General features: G+C 39.9%; 1 protein-coding gene across 8 annotated transcripts in view; it reads right to left on the minus strand.

The window, feature by feature from the left end:
- PCCA (propionyl-CoA carboxylase alpha subunit) overlaps positions 1-23,743 on the minus strand; it is a 419,699-nt gene that overhangs the window by 74,411 nt on the left and 321,545 nt on the right. For 6 of the 8 annotated variants that reach the window (XM_021715457.1, XM_021715463.1, XM_021715460.1 and 3 more), the window contains one exon: positions 16,520-16,573. The exons of the other annotated variants lie outside the window; for them this stretch is intronic. In XM_021715457.1, the coding sequence (XP_021571132.1) occupies positions 16,520-16,573 (54 nt within the window). The remainder of the gene's footprint in view (positions 1-16,519; positions 16,574-23,743) is intronic. 8 annotated transcript variants of the gene reach the window in all.

Below are 23,743 nucleotides of genomic sequence, written 5' to 3' on the forward strand. Positions count from 1 at the left end.
AAATTCAACGAGATGACAACCACACCATTGGGCATCTACACGCACTCAGCATGCACGTCCCCTTGGTCAGCCCTCTTTTAAAGGTTGGTTTAATGAGGAGTTGAGACAGGGGAGGGGTGGTACAATCTCTTGGCCATGGTGAACTACAAGGGTAAGTCAGAACTTATATACTAATTATTTCCCTAACCCCTAAATCAGGCAGGAATTCTATTTCAAACAAGGGCACTTTGCAGTATCACTGTGTCCTATGAAGCTTGGTAATGACCTCAGGTAATTAACACTGATACCTCAGAATCACCTTAGCTGTTCCTCTCACAGTCTTGAGAATTCATACCACATAAAACATATGCTGGCTTGGGAAGCCTACTTCTCAGGATCACATACCTGAGACACTGACTACTGCGTGACTTCCTGCATGCCTTGTCAGGTGTCCTGCCATGTACGCCTCACACAAGGAGGGAACTGCCACAGAATAGTGAACAGCCAGGCAATTTAATAGTAGCTGTGTCGGGTGCAGTGGCTCATGCCTGTAATCCCAGCACTTTGGGAGGCCATGGCAGGAGGATTGTTTCAGCCCAGGGGTTTGAGACCAGCCTGAGCAATATAATAAGACTTTGTCTCTACAAAAAAAATAAGAAAAAGCAACCAGGCATGGTGGTGCACACCTATAGCCCCAGGTACTCAGAAGGCTGAAGCAGAAGTATCATCCGAGCCCAGGTCACCAGGCCTAGGGTATGAGGAGTCATGATGGTGCCATTGCACTCCAGCCTGGGTGACAGAGTAAGACACTGACTCAAAAAAAAAAAAAAAAAGTAACTGCAAAAGAACAGAGAAACCCCTTTTCACAGATGCCACTGTGAAGTGATCCTTGCAGCTCTATCTAACATATCTTGCCAGGAAGAGAACAGGGCTTTTACAAGATTGAGAACCAAATGAAGAGCTGCAGCCACTAGAACAAGTAACTGAACAGCACACTTTCAGTGTGTACCCAGGATGCGCATGTCTTTGGTAAACAGTAACAGTACACATCTACTCAAACAGTAAAAAAAGTATCCAACCAAATACAATGCAGTTAATTACACAAATTGGAATTTGTCCTAAATTCTATAAATGGCTGCCCATAGCAGACCTGGTTTATGATCCATTAAAAAGAAGATTAAGAAAAAGTACCCCTTATACACTTCCAAACAGCTAATAGCTAAACACGATCCTAAAGTAAATCAAACATCAGGTCAGGTAAAGTTTGTTATTTTCTTTCTTTTCATAAGGTATTCAGGTGGGTCATGACATATATTATACTTTATAAGCTTCAGGCAACCAAGTTTCACATCTGTTCCAGAGATTACATTTTTGGGCTATTAATTTTATCTCTAGAATATTATACTTATTAGTGAAATGGGAAAGAAACTCTACTATTAACTAAATTCTACGTCAGTGGCTCTCAACTAGGCAATTTTGTTCCCCGCCCCCACACCATCCAACCCAGCCCTCTGGAGCCATATGGTAATATCTGGAGACAGTTTGAGTTGCTATATCTGGGGATGTGCTCTGCCATCTAGTTGTAAATGTCAAGGATGCTGCTACATGTTCTCTTAGGCACTGGGCAGTCCCCTACAACAAAGAATTATCCAGTCCAAAATATTATGCTGTTAAGACCAAAAGACCCCACTCTAGGCCAAAAATTAAAATGATCACTGATTATGGGTATAAGATTAAAAACAACTCAGACTAAATCTGAAGAAATGTGTAGACAGTAAGTGAACTTAAAAGATACAGTTGGCACTATGGATTTAATTATACTCAGGTCCTATCATGTCACTCCCTGATCTTAAAAAAATTATGTATTATGAAAGTACATGTTAATTAAATTAGTTCAAATAATCAAATGTTTGTTCCATCTTCTCTTTTTTTTTTTTTTTTTTTTGAGTTGGAGTCTCACTCTGTCACCCAGACTGGAGTGCAGTGGCCGCTCCCGGCCACCGCAGCCTCGACCTGCTGGGCTCCGGTGATCCTTCTGCCTCAGCCTTCCAAGTAGCCGGAATTACAGGCACGCGCTACCACGCCCGGCTAATTTTTGATTTATTGTGGAGATGAGGTCTCACCAAGTTGCCCAGGCAGGTCTCGAACCCGCGGGCTCAGGCAATCCACTCACCTCAGCCTCCCAAGGCACGGGATTACAGGTTGAGCCACCGAGCCGGCCCATCTTCTCATTTTAAGAAAAATCTGGAACACTGCTACTACACTTGGCTCATAACACCAGTAATATACTGTGGTTATTGGCATCAGTTTTCTAAACTAGACAGCAATGCTATATTAATTGTCAAAATATATTCCAAACCTCAGTCTTGGTGTATCTTAAGCTATTTTCTACAAAGGTAGATCCCTAGGCCTCATGTCAGAGTTAACGGATCAGCCTCTCTGGGAGAACCTGGGAACTGGTGTCTCAGCAAGCTTTCCGGGTGATTCTCATGCATGATAAAGTTTGGGAACGACTGACTCAGTCTTTGCTTCTGTAAGAAAAGAGCTGTCATTTCCACTTCACTCATATAAAATATATATATATACACATACATTTCCACTTCATTCATATAAAAAATATATATATATATTTTTTTTTTCCTTCCTTTTTTGAGTAGGCACTCAAAATGATGATCACAGCTCACTGCAGCTTCAACCTCCTGGGCTTAGGCAATCCTTCTGCCTCAACCTCCTGAGTAGCTGGGACTACAGGTATGCACCACTACACCCATCTAATATTCAATTTGTTTGTAGAGATGAGGTTTTGTTATGTCACGTAGGCCGATCTCAAACTCCTGGGCTCAAACAATCCTTCCGCCTCAACCTCCCAAAGTGTTGGGATTTCAGGTGTGAGCCACTGCGCTTGGCTTTTAAGCAGCAATGTTTAAGCACCAGGCACTAAGCTCTCCCCCAGTCAAGGTGTACTTCATTATTCTTCAAAGAAACAGTTGTTCTTAAACATCTTCCTGCCACAAGGTGCACATTTATTTATTTAGAGTAGGGAGTCTCTTTCTGTCACCTAGGCTGGAGGGCAATGGCATGATTATGGCTCACTGCAGCCTTGACCTCCTGGGCTCAGGCCAGCCTTCCACCTCAGCCTTCTGAGAAGCTGGGACTATAGGTGTGTCCACCACACCTAGCTAATTTTTTTTTAATTTTAATTTTTGTAGACATGAGGTCTCATGATGTTGTCCAGGTTGGTCCTGAACTCCTGGGTTCAAGCTATCCTCTTGCCTCAGCCTCCCAAAGTGCTGGGATTACAGGCAAGAGCCTCAGCCCCCAGTCAAGGTACACATTTACATATGTGCTTTCTATTTAACATTCAGTGATAAATAATACGTTGTGTTAAGAAGTCACAACCAAAGGATGAACAAAAATTTGACTTTTCAAATAAAAGAAAAAGATTTTTCCTTCTGAGTTTTTCTGGAGACTAAGCACTAAATTGTACACTCAATTGAGATCACAATCAGATGATAACATGTCTTTTAAGTAAGAAGAAAAAAGAGGGGAAAAAAATGCCAGGCAAAATAAAGCAGTGGGAGAGTGGGGGCTATAATAAGAACTAGGCCATTACATGCCAGGTGCATGCTATTTTCAGACATTTTACAAACATTTTCTTATTCAGTTCTTGCCACCTCCATAAAATAACGCCTATTTTACTGATGAGAAAAATTTAGGTCTAGAGAGGTTAAGAAACCTGGTTAAGTTCATGAAGTTCTGAAATTCAAATGCTCAAGGACAAGCTTAATTTATTATTCCTTCCTACATCCTTGCCTGCTTCAATGTTCACTAACAACCTGGTAGTGGTTTTTGAAAATGTCCCATGAACACATAACACACGATCCCAAACATTTCAAATTGACAACACTCCTAAGAGTATTTATTGCATGTCTGACTTTATAACCCACTCTAAGGTGCTCTATGGTTTATTCATCTCAGAAACTGAATGGAATTAAGTAAGATAACATATGTAGAAGCAATCTGAAACCCTAAAGCTTCATACAAATCTAAGGCATTAAATTATTTATGAAAATTAATTTCATTTTGAGGATCTTTGGCAGATGGCAACAGGATTTGGAGATACTTTGAAATCATTAGTGACACTCTAGAATACTGTGAAATCATGATTGAGGTTACACTAAATTGGCTTCATATAATGTAAATGATTTGGACAATAGATAATATCATATTTTTAAAAATGACTATTAGAGAGGATAGGGGGCCCCCCCCTTAGCTGAGGGCACTTCCCAAAATTCCATTCGGAGCCTGTCCTCTGCTTCCTCATTGTCCCCTTGGGTAACCAACCTCATTTACTGCATGACTTCAGACCTCACCTCTACTGTGGATGAAGCACCAACCTCCGTGCCAGCGCTTAATCTTTTTCCTGTTCTCCAACCCAGAAATGTCCATTACATTGTAGATGTCTCTTGGGCATTTCAAACTTAGAATAGTCAAAATCCAGTTTCTTATCAACTCCACCCTTTTTCTGATGTAATTATTTTCCTGTCTTTCTTTCCTCAGTTGATTGCCTCAGTTATGACTTCCTTAAACACCCGAGTCATCTTCAATTCTGCCTAATACTTATAAATGGACACTAGGCTCTCAAATGTGCCCTCATCTTTGCCTACTCCCATGTGTTCTCTTAAAAAATAAAAAAACTAAACACACCTCTGTGATATTGTGACTTTCTTCTTTCAAATCCTTCAGTGAATCTCAAAGTCTAGAGAACACTGCCCAACCTCCTGGTATGGTCTTGCATCATCTAGCCCCTGTCATTCGAATTGTATCTCTCAAATAGACCTTTGTCACCCTCCCTTATCACCCTCATTAGTCAACTTGTCTGTCCCTAGACCCAGGGCATCTTCATACCTCTGTGCCTTCATTTATTTTATTTCCTTCTCTTTCTTAACCATCAGCACAGAGTGCAGTTTCTGAACCTGCTATCTCTAGGCCTTGGCAGGTGCTTTTCCCTCCAGGTGAAATGTCTTCCCCTGCTTGTAAACTCAGTTCATCCTTATAGTTGCAGCACAAGCTCTAGAATGTCACCGTAAAACTGTTTCCGATTACTATCCTCCACTTTATTCAAGCCCTAGAATCCCTCTACTCCATGCAAACCGCTATCACAGTATATAGTGTAATCAGTTGCTTACATTTCTAATCCTTAGGTGACAATAGATTCACCGATGGCAGGAATAACTTTTTGAATTGCCAGAATTTCAATGTCTGCCATATAACAGATAACTCATCAATGTAAGATGAATGACTGACTACCATTAAGAACTAGGATTTATCCTCAATACCAAAGCATACTGTCTAATAAAATGTGAAATGTATTAACCAGGTGTGGTGGCACATGCCTGTAGTTCCAGCTACTTGTAAGGCTGAGGCGGAAGGATTACCTGAGGCCTGCAGGGCTGGTAGAGGCTGCGGTGCTGTGAGCTGTGAGCATACCATTGCTCACAGCACCACAGGGATGCGAATACCTGTTCTGTGGCCACCATCTGCTTTCTACTGTTGGATAAGAAAAGGGATGAGGAAGGTGTAATCTAGTGGGGATGGAGCCCTGTGTTGGGGAGGGGTGCTCTGGTTTCTATGCCTGGGCAACACAGTGAGACTCCAACTCAAAAAACAAACAAAACCAAAAACAAGACAAAACAAGATGTGAAATGTAGATTCTTCTTTTCTCCAGGTTTACTGAGGCCTATTTGACAAATAAGATGTAGATTCTTAGCCAGGGAGCTATGCCTTATGGTCTGTACTTTGTATCAGGTTTTGTATCAGCAAAAGAAAAAAGTGAAGCAAAGAGATCTAGAGTTTTCTCTGCTCCCACATCAGTCTGTGCATAACCATCTCGGCAAACACTTACCATGGTATCGGTTTGTCTGTCTTCACCTGCAGCCAGCATGCTACTTAAGGACAGAGACCAAATCATATTCATCTAGCCCACTTCCCAGCACATAGTAGAGCAAGAAAGTCAATAATTTATTTTAAATTTTTTACCAGAATGTATCACATTGGGATTTTAATCACTAATTGGTTGTGTTCAGGGTGACATGGCCATAGATGAGCATGCCAATTTCAAAATAATAGAAACTAAGCTTAGTTATATTCCAAAATTCATTTTTAGATTGGTTGAATGGTACATAGAACACACATAACCACAAAAACAACGTTCAAGATTAAGATTACATTTAGAGGCCTTTTCATAAAATCTTTAGGGAAGTATATTTAGGGGAAAATACAGGAAGGAATGCTACAGATTACCTTTTTCTTAGCATGGTAAAACATATCTAAATATCAGATACATTTGCATCAACCCTCCGCAAATGTCTGTTCTGTGGCCACCACCTGTTTTCTACTGTTGGATAAGAAAAGGGATGAGGAAAGTATAACCTAGTGGGGATGGAGCCCTGTGTTGGGGAGGAGTGCAAAGTCTGATGAAGGCTCTGGTTTCTATGCCAAAAACTTCCCATCCCCCTCTCTTTTTCCCCATCCAAGGAAAGTGGGGACCAGTGCAGTGTGGGCTCGGTGGGTAAGTCCCAATGGGCAATTCAGCCCAACAACCTGGCAAGGGAGGCGCATCAGTGGAGGCCTACTCCAGCAGGACTAGGGTGGCTGCAAGACGGGCTGGGATAGTGGAAAGTGATGGCATAAGTATGCAGGAAGTCCCAGCAGACCAACAGGCCATTCCTGAAAACCCACAGATACAGAGAAAGGGTTGGGGTAGAGACAACAGATCAGCTTCCATCAGACACGTAAGTGAGGGACTGCTTGTGGATCTAGAAAGGACAGAAGACCACAGAAGTTCTCTAGGAGTTTACTTTTGTAAGACAATAAACCACCATAAGCGCATGATGTCATTTACTTCTCAAAAGAGTACTGATACAAAAAGACAATGCTAACCAATGTAGTTCTTTTCATTCTTTAATCATCTGAATTTCAAAAAATTGAGAGTTTGCTCTATTAAAATTCAACATCCATAAGTAAATTTTCAGAAAAGGCAGAACTTTTTGATGATGTTTGTCTATCTATAAATATGAATGATGCAAAATGGGGTGCTACGATATCAAATGACAAGAACAGCCCAAGCTTCAGCTCTTGCTAATTAAACGAATCAATTAAGAGACTACAGTTGCAACTGTGTAGCTGCTGTTCCATAGTAGCAATAACAACCCCACGGGGAGGTCTTTTACTACATTAAAATGCTGTCCTCCACAACTCCATCTGATATTATTAGAAACAGTTATTTGTGTCTTGCTGTCATATTAGTAGCAAAGGCAAATTATGGAAATATGCAGACCAGAATGGTCCCAGTATGAGATCAGGTTGGGTTTTCAGCCTCCAAGGGAACAATTGCTGAAATTCCAAAGTTCCCCAAAGTTCTTTAATGGAACTGATAAATCTATCAGCGCAGCATCCATTTAGAAGCTAGGTAAGGGTCACATATTTACATACTTTCCTGCTAAGCTGATACAATTCAACTAGATGAATTATCATATTAAGTTTACCCTCCTGAGTTAAACTGATGGAGTTCAAAATTGTTTTCGATGGTTGTCATTAATCGCTGTTACTTCGTAAATGCTTACTTTGAAATCTAATTGTGCTAGTGTATCAAGGGTCATATTAATAGCATTCTTAATGGTAAATCTTTGTAAAATTATGTTTATTCTCCTAATATTATCACTCAGGCTTTCAAGGCTATTAAGAAATAAAGTATATTTATTATCAATAAAAACTTAATTTAAAATGTACCATTTGAGATTTAAATTAGCTTTAAGAACTTGAGCATCCTTTGGTTTCATTAGATCTCTGGCTAAGCTTCAAAGACATAGAATTTGATAGTTCCGCAAGAGTTCTTGGGTGAATTCCAATACCACGCCACGAAGAAGCTGCTCAGTGTAGTCTAAGCTTATTTACCCTTTCAGGCAATAGGCATTGTTTTTACAGGAAAAAAAAACATTCAGTCTCAGTGAGATATGTTTGCCTTAATATGACAATACTTTAAAAATTAAGTACAGATAATGATTACAACACAAAAATTTGTAATAAAATGGTAACTTCTGCATTCTTAAAGTAATACCAAAGCATTCATCTTTACTGTGAAGCCCAGTTCGACCAAAAAATTCTGGTTAAGTAAAACACTGAACCTCTTCCATGTCTTTGTGAGCGTCTACTATCTGATGTACACAGACTTACAGCTTCACCCAAAACAAAACAAACAAAACCCAGACAACTTAAAATTTGAAACAGGCACAGGTATCCTGGGAAAATTTGGGGATATGTAGCTTACCAATTAGGTGTATGTTATATATTGAATGTGTGTATTCTCCTCCCCCAAATTCATATATTGAAGCCCTAATTCCCAATGTCATGGTATTTAAAGATGGGACCTGTGAGAGGTACTCAGCTTAGATGAGGCCACGAGGGAGGGACTCCCTCCCAAGATGGCATTGGTGCCCTTATCAGAAGAGAAAGAGAAATCAGATCTTTCTCTCAATTTCTCTCCCTCTCTCTCTCTCTCTCTCTGTGAGTGTGTGTGTGTGTGTGTGTGTGTGTGTGTGTCCATCATGCACACAGGCACTCTGCACAGCAAGAAGGCAGCTGCCTGCAAGCGAGGAAGAGGATCCTCACCAGGAACTGAATCTGCTGGCACCTTGATCCTACACTTCTCAGTCCCCAGAACTGTGAAAAATAAACGTCTGTTGTTTAAGCCATCCAGTATCCAGTCTGTGATATTTTGTTATGGCAGCCCGAGAGGACTAAGAAAGTTGTACTTAGCAGCTACTGCAAAGAGCTCCCTGGATTACACAGTCAAGCAATTTGTTCTCAAGGTATTCTGATGTTAACAGTTTGACATTAAAGTCAGAGAGACCTGGTTTTGTGTCTTGGTTCTGCCGGTTATTATCATAGTATAGTTATTAAAGGTTTCTATGCTCACTGTTGTCTTCTGAAAATTAGTCATAGTGTTTCAGTGTGTTCTGAGCACAGGGTAGGTAATGCCAGTCATACAGGTGATGATAGTAGGTATGAAAATACTAGGGAAAATAAACAGTAGCACTCATGTGAGGTATTGGTAAGGTATAGACCTAAGAAGTAATGCTCTGTTTATAAAATATATTTTTAGGTAAGTTGCCTGAGTCCCTTCTTGGCTTTTCTTATGCATATGCTGTCATGTCCATACAGCATACTGAGTTGAATAGTGTCATCCAAAAATTCACATCCACCCAGAACCTCAGTATGTGACCTTATTTGGAAGTAGGACCTTTAGTAATTAGTTAAGATGAGGTCTTACTGGAGTCAGGTGAGTCCTAAATCTGATGAATGGTGTCACTGGATTTATGTTAATGAATATGCATAGGCACAGGGAAGAAGCCCACAGAGAAGAGACAGGAATGAGACAGCCAATGAACGCCGACCGCCAGCAACCACAGAGCTAGGAGACAGGCAGGACACAGATCCTCCCTGAGAGCCTTCACGAAGGAAGCAACCCTGCCCACACCTGGATTTTAGATTTCTGGCTTCCGGAACTGTGGGAGAACACATTTCAGTTGCTTTAAGTCACTCAGTTTGTTGTCATTAGTCACAGCAGTCCTAGGAAACTAATACAGAGTCCTGTGCACCACATCTTGGGAACAGTAATGGTTGATGGATACTAAAGGGTAGCGTGTGGATGCCCTGAACACATGCACGTGCACCAGGTCAAATGTGCTCCTCTGGGTCATGAAGGCACACATTTCTGCTCATATTTCATCTCCAAATGCCCCATTCTATTAATTGGAAGACTTTACTTTCATTATACAAAAACACCATCTAACAATTATTTAAATAAAGTTTGAACAGCATAACCAGAAAGGAGCCTTTATGCTTGGACTTAAATGATGAACCAAAGGCTTTTAAATGAATAGAATAAATCTACCAAATCTCAAACCTAGACCTTTTTTATGAGCCTGAAGGCAGTCCTTCATGTTCCCATGTTGCATATTAGGATAAGTTGGGCCATGCTTCAGCAGTAAGTCAACACTGAAATCTTAGTTCACTGGAGTTTGGGGGTGGCAATGCTCAGTGCTACTTTCCATCAGGGACCCACACCGACGGGGGAGCATCAATGTCACACACAGCTCCCAAGAGGGACACGGCAGGGGACCAGAGGGCTCACACCTGCTCTTAGCTATCTCTGACTGTGACACACATCACTACAAGGAGATAATTCTCTCTGGATCTCTTGCATTTTTCCACTCCTCGTAAGATACTAATTTTATAAAATTTTATAAATATTATAAAATCCTTTGTTCTGAACTATTATTTTCAAGGATGTTGGTACAGTGAACAGCCTCAGAAGACAGAGACACTGTCTCCTTCCAGAACAAGGGGCAGGCATGATTACTGCCCATTATAAAAGACTCAGGCTCCCTAAGGTTCAGGGCTCCTCTCCTATAACACAACCCACTGTGTGTGTGGATGCCATCTTGCCCTCTTTGCCTCACCATGGGGGAATTTGGGTTCAGGAAAATGGTATAAAAACTATTGTCTGATCACTGCTACTGATGTAATAAACTGTCCTTCATTTCTGACTCTGGAGTCTCCTGCTTTCTATCAACATCCATGAAACCGTAGTGGGTTCATTTGTCAGTTTGCAAGTTGGGTAAATCTCTGAGCCCTCACAGTTATTGACAGTCACTTCCATTCACAGCTGATTGTCAGAACTAGTTATATGGTTCAACCTAATTCTTCTTGCCTTATTTTTAGCAATCCAAGTGACATAGAAATAGATTAAACTCATATTCTTATGCAGTCCTGTGTCATAGAGAAATGGAAAAAAAGCTTGAAGAGGTACTTCAAAGAGGCAAAAATTCAATGCCCAATAATCAGAAATGGCCAACATAAAAAGATGTTCTGCCTCATTAATAATCAGGATAAGCAAATTAAAAGCACAGTGAGGATACTATTCACACTGGCAAAACTTAAGAAATCTGATAATATCAGGTACTAGTGAAGATGTGAAACAAAGTGAACTCATTCACTGCATACTCAATGCACATAAACCCTAAAGAAACAATTGCATGTGCATCTTCAGCACACATTCACCTGTGTGCAGAAATGCTTGGGGTAGCATTGAGAGTGACAGCAAAAACACTGGAAACCACCCAGGTATTCATCAACAGCAGACTGATTCATCAACACAAAAGCATCTACATGGTTGTGCAGAAACAAATTACACCTCCATGCAACAGAGGTGAGTTTCACAAATGACACAGAGCAGAATAACCAAGCCACAGACAATTCCATGTATAATTCTATGTATATCAAGTTTAGAAACATGTAAAGTAAGCCATATACTATTTAGGGGTGTAAATATGTCAGAAAATTATAAAGACGAGCAAGGGACGATAAATACAAATCAGGAAGAAGTTCCCTGTGCAGGGGAAGAAAGGGTGGTAAGATGCGGGAGCATGGAGACCTTCAAAACAAATGTTTCTTTAAAAAATTCTTGCATGCGGTAACCCACGCCTGTAATCCCAACACTTTGGGAGGTGGAGATGAGAGGACTGTCTGAGCTCAGGGATTCGAGACCAGCCTGAGCACCATGGCAAGACCATGTCTCTACAATTAAAAAAAATATATCAACCAGGCGTGGTGGCACATGTCTGTGGTTCCAGCTATTTGGAAAGCTGAGGTGAAGGATCGCCTGAGCCCAGCAAGTTGAGGTTGCAGTGACTGTGAGCATGCCACTGCACTCAAGTTTGAGTGACAGAGTGAGACTCCGACTCAAAAAAAAAAAAATTCATGCCAGATATGAACGTCTTTGTTGTAGCATTATTCTTTTAAACTTATGAGTGTTTTATAAATGCTTTTTTACAGATGTTTTTATAAATATGCAACAATATTTATAAAATTTTATATAATTTAAAATATTTACATATCTACCAAAGCCAATGTTTTTTTAAAAAGCAATGAGATTTGTTTTACTGGAAATGAAAATCACCAACTGGCATTTTTTTATAAGTTTAGAATGAGCAAAAGATTAATAAAATTGATTATTTTTAAGTTTGTACTTTCTCTAAGTTGAAATACTAACATTATTATTATTATTATTATTTTTTTGGAGTTGGAGTCTCACTCTGTCACCCAGACTGGAGTGCAGTGGCCACTCCCAGCCACCGCAGCCTCGACCTGCTGGGCTCCGGCGATCCTTCCGCCTCAGCCTTCCAAGTAGCTGGAACTAGAGGTGCGCGCTACCACGCCCGGCTGATTTTTTGATTTATTGTAGAGATGTCTTGTCAAGTTGCCCAGGCAGGTCTCGAACCCGCGGGCTCAGGCAATCCATTCACCTCGGCCTCCCAAAGTGTTGGGATTACAGGCTGAGCCATCGAGCCCGGCCACTAACATTATTTTTGAACCTCATTGGTAAAACAAAAGTACTTCTCTTAGTCCAAAAAAACTATTTTTTGAACATTGAAGGTCATGTTTATCAATATTCATGAAAATCAACTTATATAGAAAATTCTACAAGTATTCTCACAAAGACAAATATATACTTAGGAAGCACCACCATCATCACATGAGACATTATTGCTACTCCTGACCCACAAGTCTTGGAAACTACATTTGCTTTAGAAATCTTTGGCTGAAACAGCACATGCTAGCCAGAAATGAATCTGTATTTGTTGTAACTGTCACACTATCTTCAAACCATTTCTTTCCCTCCTCCAAACTGATCTATTATTGCTAATAATACACATAGAAAAATTCAATATAACAAAATACATTGGCCATCCAAACTACTTGTGTTGTAGAATTCTGGAGTAATTAGATATTACTTTAGAAATTGTGCCAGAAACTGCCATTCCCACTCAGTACAAACAGCAGAAACAGAGTGAACACAGCCTCTTTGGAATTCACTAGTGACGACTCTATCATTTCCTAGGGGCAGAGAGACATGTCAGCTGTGTGAAATGCTCTTTTCCTTTTTTTCAGGCGACTTTTTGTTGGTTGTTTAGGTAGGGGTGGTGTGGGTGGCATAATTTGTTGCTTTATTTGTTTGTGTTTGTCTGGTTTTGGTTTTCATTAGTATGTGTTGGGTTTCCGAAGCAGAGAAAAGGAGTAACATTAAAGGGCACTTGCCAGTGGTTGAACACTGGACCAAGAGCTGAGAAGCCTGCCTACCCTTTGTTCTATGCACCAACCAGATGGGCAACCTGGGGAGCTGGGTGATGTTTTCTAATGCAGTTTTCTTACCTGAGGAAGATGGCTTAAATCAGCTCTGTGGTCCCTAGTAGTTCCCTGCACCTTCTTTTTCTCCATTTGCTTTGTTTCTTTCTTTTTTTTTTTTTTTTTTGAGTTGGAGTCTCACTCTCGCCCAGACTGGAGTGCAGTGGCTGCTCCCGGCCACCGCAGCCTCGACCTGTTGGGCTCTGGCGATCCTTCCGCCTCAGCCTTCCAAGTAGCCGGAATTACAGGCACGTGCGTACCACGCCCGCCTAATTTTTGATTTATTGCAGAGATGAGATCTCGCCAAGTTGCCCGGGCGGGTCTCGAACCCACGGGTTCAGGCAATTCACTCACCTCAGCCTCCCAAAGCACGGGATTACAGGCTAAGCTATAGAGCCCGGCCTCCATTTCTTTCTTTACTTTTCTTTTTCTATTTCAACACTCAGGTCTCACGTGCGCCAATTTCATTCATCCATTTACCCAATACTGACTGAATGCCTCTTCTTACCAGACCCTGATCAGGCATAGAATGCTAAACAAAACAAACAAATAGCCCTATCCTCAAGGAGCTTGTAACTCTCAAGTGAGGAAGACAGACAACAAATACCTCAATAAAGCAAAATACATAGTATGTCAAATAGTGGTAACTACTAAAGAAAAAAAGAATGAGACAGGTAAGGGGGTAAATAAAACGTCAGAAAGAGTAGGAAGAGTGACAAAAATCGCAAATGGTGTGGCTAGAGTAGGCCTCCCTGAGACGGCAGCTGTTGAGCAAAGGCCTAAAGAAGGTGACAGGACCCTGTACAGATGTCTGCAGGCAGATGTTCTCAGCAAAAGAAAAACAAGCAAGGAGACCCTGAGGCATGTGCCCAACAAGTGTGAAGCAGGGTAACAAGGTCAAGTGACTGACACTTACAAAGGGCCATTTTTCCTGCTCTATTAATAATAGACTAGAGAGTAGCTGGGAATGGGTGGACTTTGACTACTGCAGTCTTCAGACATGAGATGGCCAAAACTTGGGCCAGGAGGGGGTGAGGGTGGTGAGAGAGGGATCAAAGGTAATGCCAAGGTTTAGCTCAAGTTGCCATTTTCTGAGATAAGAAAACTGCAGAGGATACTTGTTTGTTTTGTATAATTCGGGGGGATAGCAAGAGCTCAGTTTTCAATACATGAAGTTTGAGAAACCTATTAGATTCCCAGTAAAGATATCAAGTAGCAGAGATGGCATGAGTGGGCTTCCAAGCAACTGAGACTGAGGGGTAAAAAGCAACTCTCTACAGCCACACAACACAGTTCTGTGTAACCCTTGAAAAGAATGAGACAGATCATGTACTGATACAGAAACACATCTGAGATTCATTACTGCATGAAATGCGTAATCCTATTTCTGGAAGAATATCTATCTATTGTAAATAACTTAAATACCTCTAGGGGATAGGATAGATACTTTTGTGACAATTAATTTTATGTCACCTTGGCAAGGACACAGTACCAAGATATTTGGCCAAACATTTAGATGTTTCATTGAAGCTATTTTTTAGATGAGATTAACATAGAAATCTGGATTTGAGTAAGGCAGACCACCCTCCATGATGAGGGTGGGCTTCATCTAATCAGTTGAAGGCTTCAAGAGGAAAAGCCTGGCCTCCCCAAGCAAGGAGGGATACAGCTGGCAGACTGTCCTTGGACTAGAACTGCAACTGTCCCTGGGTCTCCACCCTGCAGGCCTACGCTATAGACTGCAGATTTGAAAAGGCTCCACAATTCAGCCAATTCCTTAAAATAAATCTCCTTTTCTCTTGCTCTCGCTCTCTCTCCCATACACAACACACACATACACATACACACACACACAGTTGATTCTGTTTCTCTGTGAATGCTGCCTAATATAACTTCTTATGACATGCATTTGAGTAATATTTAAGTTTTTTACAACAATAATTTATTACCTTATTAATTAGAAAAACAAGAATAATCAGTCTTAGTACCAATATTTAAAATTGAAGTTACATTGACAAATGCCTACACTACTATACATATGCCTTATATACATAAACTATTCTAAATATACACTTCTATATCTATATAAGCTGTAGAGCACTGAGTAAACATACATTATTATTATCTTTTCTATCTCCATGGCTGAAAATCACCACTTTTTAAAATGCAAGCCGCAGATCTCTCTAATATTCTCAAACTCATAGAGTTATCAGAAATGCTGAATGTAAACCTGCATATCCTGAACAAGGTACCCAAAGGACATGAACAGATACTTCACAGATTATAAATTATACCTAGTATCAATACGTGGAGAAATATTTAAATAAAGTAGGAACAGAGGGAAGTGAATTAAAACAACGTATCTTTTTAACAAATTATTTTGAAAATTATAACATACTGCTAATAATTATGAACTTATAAGTAGAAATAGTAATGACTAATAAAATAAACCTCTTCTCAGCAGATATAGATTATAATTATGAAAATTATAACTAATACTTGTGAGAGCACAGTGAAAGTGGTATTCTATCTAACATATGATGGGTGGTATTCTAAAAAGACATAAAGTAACTAGCAACATGTGTAATAAACCATAAAATTATTCATGGCTTTGATTATATTTAGGAGGATATGTATCTTATACATTTAAAAAATATCTTATACATGTTTGAAAATAATTCCAAATGTCAAACGAGCAAAACACATAAAGTTGTTACCAAAATATCACTTATAATGGCAGAAAAAAAGAGATAATTTAAATATCTAACAGTTGGGATTTGGGGACAAGTAAAATATGTGACATCTGCTCATCAGAATGTTAAATATAGCTCCCTTAAAATGATGCTTATATATATTTTAAAGCAACATAAAATATATTAGCATCTAAATGAAAAAAATCAAGATACCAAATTATTATTCAATTTCATTAGAAATGTGAATTTGAAAGGATCTAATAAAGAAAGCTAAAAAGACAACTGAAAAAAAAGCCAAGGTCATTATTTTCAAAAGCATCTTTATAGTGACTTTTATTTTTAAGAACATGGAGAAGTCCTCAATAGAAAAAAGAACTTAAAATACTCAACAAACAAAATAATTTTTAAAACTATTTTCTCTCTCATAATGGAAACTTCTCTAACACATTAAAACCCATTTCTTGTACAAAGACACCTCAATTTAACAGCAAAATAAGACCATATGAAGCCAGGTCAAAACACATGGGCTAAAACAAGTTGAATATTTTTTTCTCTGTAAATTCAGAACATGTATAAAGTAATAATTCTTCCATACTCACCACTGTACCAAGAAACTGAATGCTCATGTTTCCACCTGCTTCTCGAGAAAGACACTAAAAAAAAAGAGAGAGAGGTATAAAATGAATTTGCATCTACACAAAAATTTATTCAGGAATTTTCCTAATAGCCAAAAAACCCAAATGTTCATCAACTGATAGATAGAGAAACAAAATATAGTATAACTGACAGATGGTTAAACAACATATAATATACAGTGGAATATAATTTTGCCACATAAAGGAATGAAGTACTGGTATATGCTACAACAAAAGTCAGTCACAAACACATGTTACATGACTCCATTTAATAAGAAATGGCGAGAAGAGTCAAATCCATAGAGACAGGATAGATAGTGGTTACCTCTGAGAAGCGTGTTGGGAGGAAATGGAGAATACCTCCTAACTGGTAATATGTGGTTCATTTTTAAGAATAAGAAAACATTCTAAAATTGACTCTGATGATGGTTGTACAACTCTAGGAATAGACTTAAAAAAAACAGTGAATTGTAACTTTAAATGAGCAAATCATATGGTATGTGAATTGCCTCTCAATAAAGATAGCATAACTTATTAAAAATAAGTTAGCATTTCTTTAAAATAACAATGAGAACAATACAAGCCGGGCTCAGTGGCTGATGCCTGTAATCCCAGCATTTTGGGAGGCAGAGGTGAGAGGATTACCTGAGCTCATGGGTTTGAGACCAGCCTGAGCAACATGGTGAGACCCTGTCTCTACAATAAATCAAAATATCAGCCTGGTGTGGTGGCGCATGCCTGTGGTTCCAGTACTTGGAAGGCTGAGGAGGAAAGATCGCCTGAGCCCTGCAGGTCGAGGCCGTGGTGGCCGCGAGCATGCCACTGCATTCCAGCCTGAGTTACAGTGAGACTCCAACTCAAAACAAACAAACAAACAAAAAAACAATTCAATTGCAATTCTTCTATGTCCAGAGAGTAGAGAAAAAAGAAATATCTTATATGCTGTGCATGTATTTTTAAATAAAACATGTTTAAAGCAAATATAGCAGTATCACCTGTTTTAATTTTAATTAAAAGTAAATATACTACTACTAAAAATGGGTGATTAAATAGTTAACACTGGAAGAAACGTATACTTTTTTCATTGTTGTTACCTGCAAAACTGATCTATTTAGTCTTAACCTATTCCTCAAAATTCTTCCATTTCTGTGCTAATCAGAGAGGGCCTAGTGGCTTCAAAGACTATACACATAAATACAGCAGTTCTAACTAAGTCAGCATGAGTTTTTTTTAAGTTCCCAGATGCGGTACTGGAGAGAGTGTTAGGAACTTTCACTCAACTGCGTGCCATGAACTATTACAGATGTACCCTAATTTTACTCCTTTCACCAAAGTAGAGGTTTACCAACTCTGATCTCTATGATCACTAAAGTAATAGATTCCAGAACGAAGCTCTAAAATTCAAGCTGAGCCCTTGCTTCCTTGACTGAGGGAGGTTAGATCAATAAGAAAAAAAGTGGTTTAATTCAAAATGTTTTCCTCTACCTGCAAATGTTGCCAACCAATTTGACATGATGGTAATCTGACTAACATACTCAAGGCAGCATGGTATAAAGCAGACAATTCAAACTTGGCAAGTCATCCTTTTGACCCATTAATTTCACTTCTAAGAGTTTATCCTGGGGCAGGGGGGCAGAATATCAATAAGGGAACCTGATCTCAAACCAGCCGAAGAAGGGACTAAAAGGAGGCCCAAACTTTAGCTGTACAATGACTGCTCACATACCTAATCCTGAATTGTACCCCACATCTTTAAAATAAATAATAAGTTTATCCTAAGAAAAAAATTGACAGGTAGGCAGAAAAATATGCTTTTTGGTTTTGGGGGTTTTTTTGAGTCAGGATCTCACTCTGTCGCCCACACTGGAGTGCAGTGGCATGATCTCAGCTCACTGCAGGCTCAAAGTCCTGGGTTCAGGCAATCCTTCCACCCCAGTCACCTGAGTAGCTAGGATTAGAGGTGCACACCACTGCACCTGGATATTTTTTAAATTTTCTGTAGAGATGAAGTTTCACTATGTTACGCAGGCTGGTCTTGACTCTTGGACTCAAGAAACCCTCCTACCTTGGCCTGCCAAAGTGCTGGGATTACAGGTGTGAGCCACTATGCCTGGCCTAGGCAGAAAAATAAAGCTACAAAAATGTCATTACAGTGTAGTTTATAGAACTGAACAGTGGTAAGCAATCTAAGTTACCAGCAAAGAAGTTGGTTAAATGAATTACGGTATACAACCAGACAGCTATTTAAGATTTTTAAAGACATGAAAAATGTTGTATAGTTTAAGTGCAAAAAGAAAGAACAAACCAGTATGCCCGTAATCTCATAACATTGTATAACATCTATATGCTATAGAAAAAAATTCTAGAATAAATAATGCATATAAAACAGCTGCTATTTCTAGATGAAAATATGAGGTCTGACAATTAAGTTTGCGAGCTCATCCTAGAAAAAGTGCTACATACCTCACTGCTGAATATCACTACAATCACCTTCAAGGTATTCCCCTTAGGAAGTATTTCCCAACACCAGTGCCTAATTCACCTGTCAAAGCAATTTTGGAACTCTTTTCCTAGAATGGCCATCAGAGCTGAATGTCATCAAATTGTTTTTCTTTCGATATTTCCTTGAATTTTGGGTAAAGAAAAAATCATTGGGGGCCAGATCAGGTGAGTAGGGAGGGTGTTGCATTACAGTTACTTGTTTACTGGCTAAAAACTTCCTCATAGACAGTGCTGTGTAAGCTGGTGCATTGTCGTGATGCAACAGCTCTTTCAGGATCATTTTTGCACACACCCTTCTGATACAAAGATTTTCCATTAAGATTTGCCTGTTGTCTACTGATGTTTATTTGGTCTGCTATGTTTCTCTCAGTTAGCTGGTGATTTTGATGCACAATTTGAGAAATTTTTGCAATGTTTTCATCAATTCTGCTCGTTACTGGCCATCCTGACCTCTCTTCATCAGTGATACTTTCTCTCCCTTCAGTAAAACATCTAATCCACTTGTACACTGCCATTTTCTTCATGGCATTATCCCCATAAACGCAGACTGACATGTCCCTGATTTCACTTTCACTCTTGCCAAGTTTAACAAGAAATTTGATATTTGTTTGTTGCTCTAATTTGTCATGATGACACACAAAAACATGCAACAACAATAAAGAACACCACTCAGCAAGACACCACCACACATTGACATGAACACAGTAGTTACAAAACCTTACTGAGTTGTGTGCACAGTGTTGCCAACATAAGCCTACCATGGTGGCAAGTTCATGAACATAATTATCAGACCTCGTATTAGTTGATGCTTTTCTTTATCAGTTATCTACTTTTCCTATTCTTTCACATGAATATGTTTAACTTAATAAAGGTAAAAAAGATAGAGAAAAAAACAAAATAAAATAAAATGGACTCTTCCTTAGTGGAAAGAATCGAGGGTTCTGACACTGGCACTTCCACCTAACCATCCATTCATCTCTCTTCTATGTGGTGGCTACTGCCAGCTGAATTAAGACCCACCCTCCAGTAGATGAAGAGAAAAACAGCATTATTATAAAATAAATTGCTACAATTTGACATGACAAATCCAAAGGACAAAACATGCAAAGTAATAAGGGATAAGGGGATAGGCCAAATGCCCAGAAAGGTTAAAGAAGACTTACAGAAAAATATTAGAGCTGGATGTTAAAAAAATGAACAGGACACAGTCATTATGGAGTATGAAGCTCCTCAAAAAATTAAAAATAGGACAACCATATAACCCAGCAATCCTATTACTGGATATATATCCAAAGACATGGAATCAGTATATCAAAGAGATATCTGCACTGCCATGTTTATCACTACTCATAATAACCAAGATATGGAATCAACTAAGGTCCTGACAGTAGACCAATAAAGAAAGAAAATGTGGTATATATACACAATAGGATACCATTCAGTTTTAAAAAAATAAAAAAATATGAATGAACCTGCAGGACATTATACTAAATGGAATAAACCAGACACAGAAAGACAAATACCACATGACCTCACTTATGTGTGGAGTCTAAAAAAGTCAAACTCATAGAAGTGGAGAGTGGAATGGTGGTTGCCAGGGGCTTGTGGGGAAAAGGGTGGGAAATATTAGTCAAAAACACAAAACTTCAGTTAGATAGAAGGGTAAGTTCAGGAGATCTATTGCACAACATGGCGACTATAATTAATGACAATGTATTATAGTCTTGAAAATTGCTTGAAGAGTAGATTTAAAGTGTTCTCACCATAAAAAATAATTAGTGTGTGAGGTAAAACATATATTCACTAGCTCAATTTAGCCATTTCACAATTATACATATTTCAAAACAACATGCAGCACATGTGCTATAATTTGAAAGCTTGTCCCATCTAAATTTCTTGTTGAATGCTTCTACGCTGTTGGTGGGAAGGCAAAATAGCTCAATCTCTATGGAAAACAGTATGGCGATTCCAACGAGAACTAGAACTTGACCTTCCAGGTGACCCAGCAATCCCCCTTCTGGGACTACACCCAGAGGAACTTAAATCACTCTACAAAAAAGATACATGCACACCCATATTTACTGCAGCACTATTTACAATTGCAAAAACAGGGAACCAACTGTGCCGCCCATTGAAACTGGACTGGATTAAAAAATGGGGTGTATATATATATATATATACACAATGGAATATTATGCAGCCAAAAAGAACAACAAAATTATGGGCTTTGCAGCAACTTGGATGGAATTAGAGTCTGAAATACTCTAACTGTGATTTATCACAGAAACAAAGAACTGAGTACTGCATGTTCTCACTCATAAGCGAACGCTGAACACTTACCATAATACATAAGAAAGGGATTGGCAGTAACCGGAAACTGCTGGGGGTGGGACAGGGAGGCACATAACACTAATAAGGATACTTGATCTCAACCATGCAAAGTGGGGATCAAAGTGAGGCCCAAACTTTACCTGTATGATGACCACTTGTATACCTAATCCTGACTTGTAGATGATAGATAGATAGATAGATAGTCAGAGGTGGGGCCTAATAAGAGGTGTTGGGTCATGGGGCAGATCTCTCAGAAACAGATGCCCTCCCTCAAGGGTGAGTGAATTCTCTCTGTTAGTTCCTATGAGAACTATTTGTTAAAAAGAGCCTGGCACCCTCCCGCCCCTTACTTCCTCTTTCACCATGTGATCTCTGCACACACCTCTCCCCTTGGTCATCCACCATGAGTGGAAGAAGCCTGAGGCCCTCATCAAAGATGCAATCTTGAACCTTTCCAGACATCAGAATTGTGAGGCAAATATACTTTCTTTCTTTTTTTTTGGAATTGGAGTCTCACTCTGTCACCGAGACTGGAATGCAGTGGCATGCTCCCAGTCACTGCAGCCTCGACCTGCGGGGCTCCAACGATCCTTCCACCTCAGCCTTTCAAGCAGCCGGAACTATAGGCACGCGCTACCATGCCCGGCTAATTTTTGATTTATTATAGAGATGAGGTCTTGCCAAGTTGCCTGAGCAGGTCTCAAACCCGCGGGCTCAGGCAATCCACTCGCCTCGACCTCCCAAAGTGCTGGTATTAGACTGAGCCACCAAGCCCGGCCTACTTTCTTTCTTATAAATTATTCAGTCTCGGGTATTCCTTTGTAGTAACATAAAATGATTTAACACAACATGATAAGTATATACAGTTTTTACTTATCAAATAAAAAAATAATTTTTTTTCAATGAGCGCGCATTATCCAAAAGAAGAATAAATGTGTGAGCTGAATAGGCAGTTTATACCAGTTTCAGATTAAGAGACAGCATGGTGACTTAAGGAATGTCGAGTCGTTCAACGTGGTCAGAGATAGTGTTGGTTGAAGGACAGAAGTGGCAAGAAGGGAAACTGGGAAGGAATTATAAACCCATTTCATGTCATGTACAGGGAGAGCTTATACTTGAAGAATTGGGGAGTGACATATATTTATGTTTCACAAGGATGATTGTCTGAGATTGGCTGAAAACATACAGCAGTGAGGAAGGATTAGGCTAGGAGGCCAAATAAAATACCATCACAGGCATTCAGGAAGGAGCCTGACGGTCAAGCAAACATAACAGTAGAACTAAGTCTGATTCATTCAGAGAACCTTAGAGTTTAGCGAGCACACAGACCTTAAAAATCATCTTAATTTTGTCTGACAGATAGGCACAGGAATATAAAAAGTAATCTGCCTACACTGTAATTCTCCAAGAAAAATTTAATCTTGGTCTTGAGATAAAAAAAGATCACAATGAGCTTTTTTTTTTGAGTTGGAGTCTCACTCTGTTGCCCAGGCTAGAGTGCAGTGGCACGCTCACGGCCACCCCAGCATTCACCTGCTGGGCTCCAGAGATCCTTCCGCTTCAGCCTTCCAAGTAGCCAGAACTACTGGCATGTGCTACCTCACCCGGCTAATTTTTGATTTATTGTAGAGATGAGGTCTCGCCAAGGTGCCTGGGCTGGTTTCGAAACCGCAGACTCAGGCAATCCACTCGCCTTGGCTTCCCAAAGTGCAGGGATTACAGGCTGAGCCACCGAGCCCACAACGAGCTTACCACGCTAAGCCACTGAGCTCCTGCATGGTAGGGAAGCTTGGGCATTCGCTTCGTACGACAAAAACTGCAAAGACAGCCATGGACAACAGTCAAAAACAAATGAATGTGTTCCAGCAAAACTGTATTTATGGAGACTGAAATTTGAATCTCACATACTTTTCATGTGTCATCAAACATTTTTTTCCCAACCATTTAAAAATGTAAAAACCATTCATCCTGTAAACCCTACAGAAGCAGGCAGTGCTGGTCTAAACCACCAGAACCTCTTACCCAAGGACTGCTCCAGCCAAACAAACAATTCCTCTGTCTCTACCACTGGGCTGGTGTGGTCCATGTTCCTCATGGAAGTGATTTTAAGTCACACCGCATTGTTCTCCTATGCAAGACCCTCCAAAATGCTCCACAACACGAGCAGAATAACCCAAGTCCTTTGGCCCCTGTGTGATCGTGTTCCACGCTCCGTCCGGCCCTCACACAAAACAAGCCTGCTCCTGCATCAGAGCCCTCACACCTGCTACTCCTTCCCTCTAGGACTTTCTTTCCCCGGATTATCACAGGGCTGCTCCCTGGTCCTCACAGGCCAATGTCAGCTATTCAAAGAGG

Source organism: Carlito syrichta, unplaced genomic scaffold, assembly GCF_000164805.1.
Source record: "Carlito syrichta isolate Samal-C Ts95f unplaced genomic scaffold, Tarsius_syrichta-2.0.1 Scaffold307134, whole genome shotgun sequence".
Classification (NCBI taxonomy): Eukaryota; Metazoa; Chordata; class Mammalia; order Primates; family Tarsiidae; genus Carlito; species Carlito syrichta.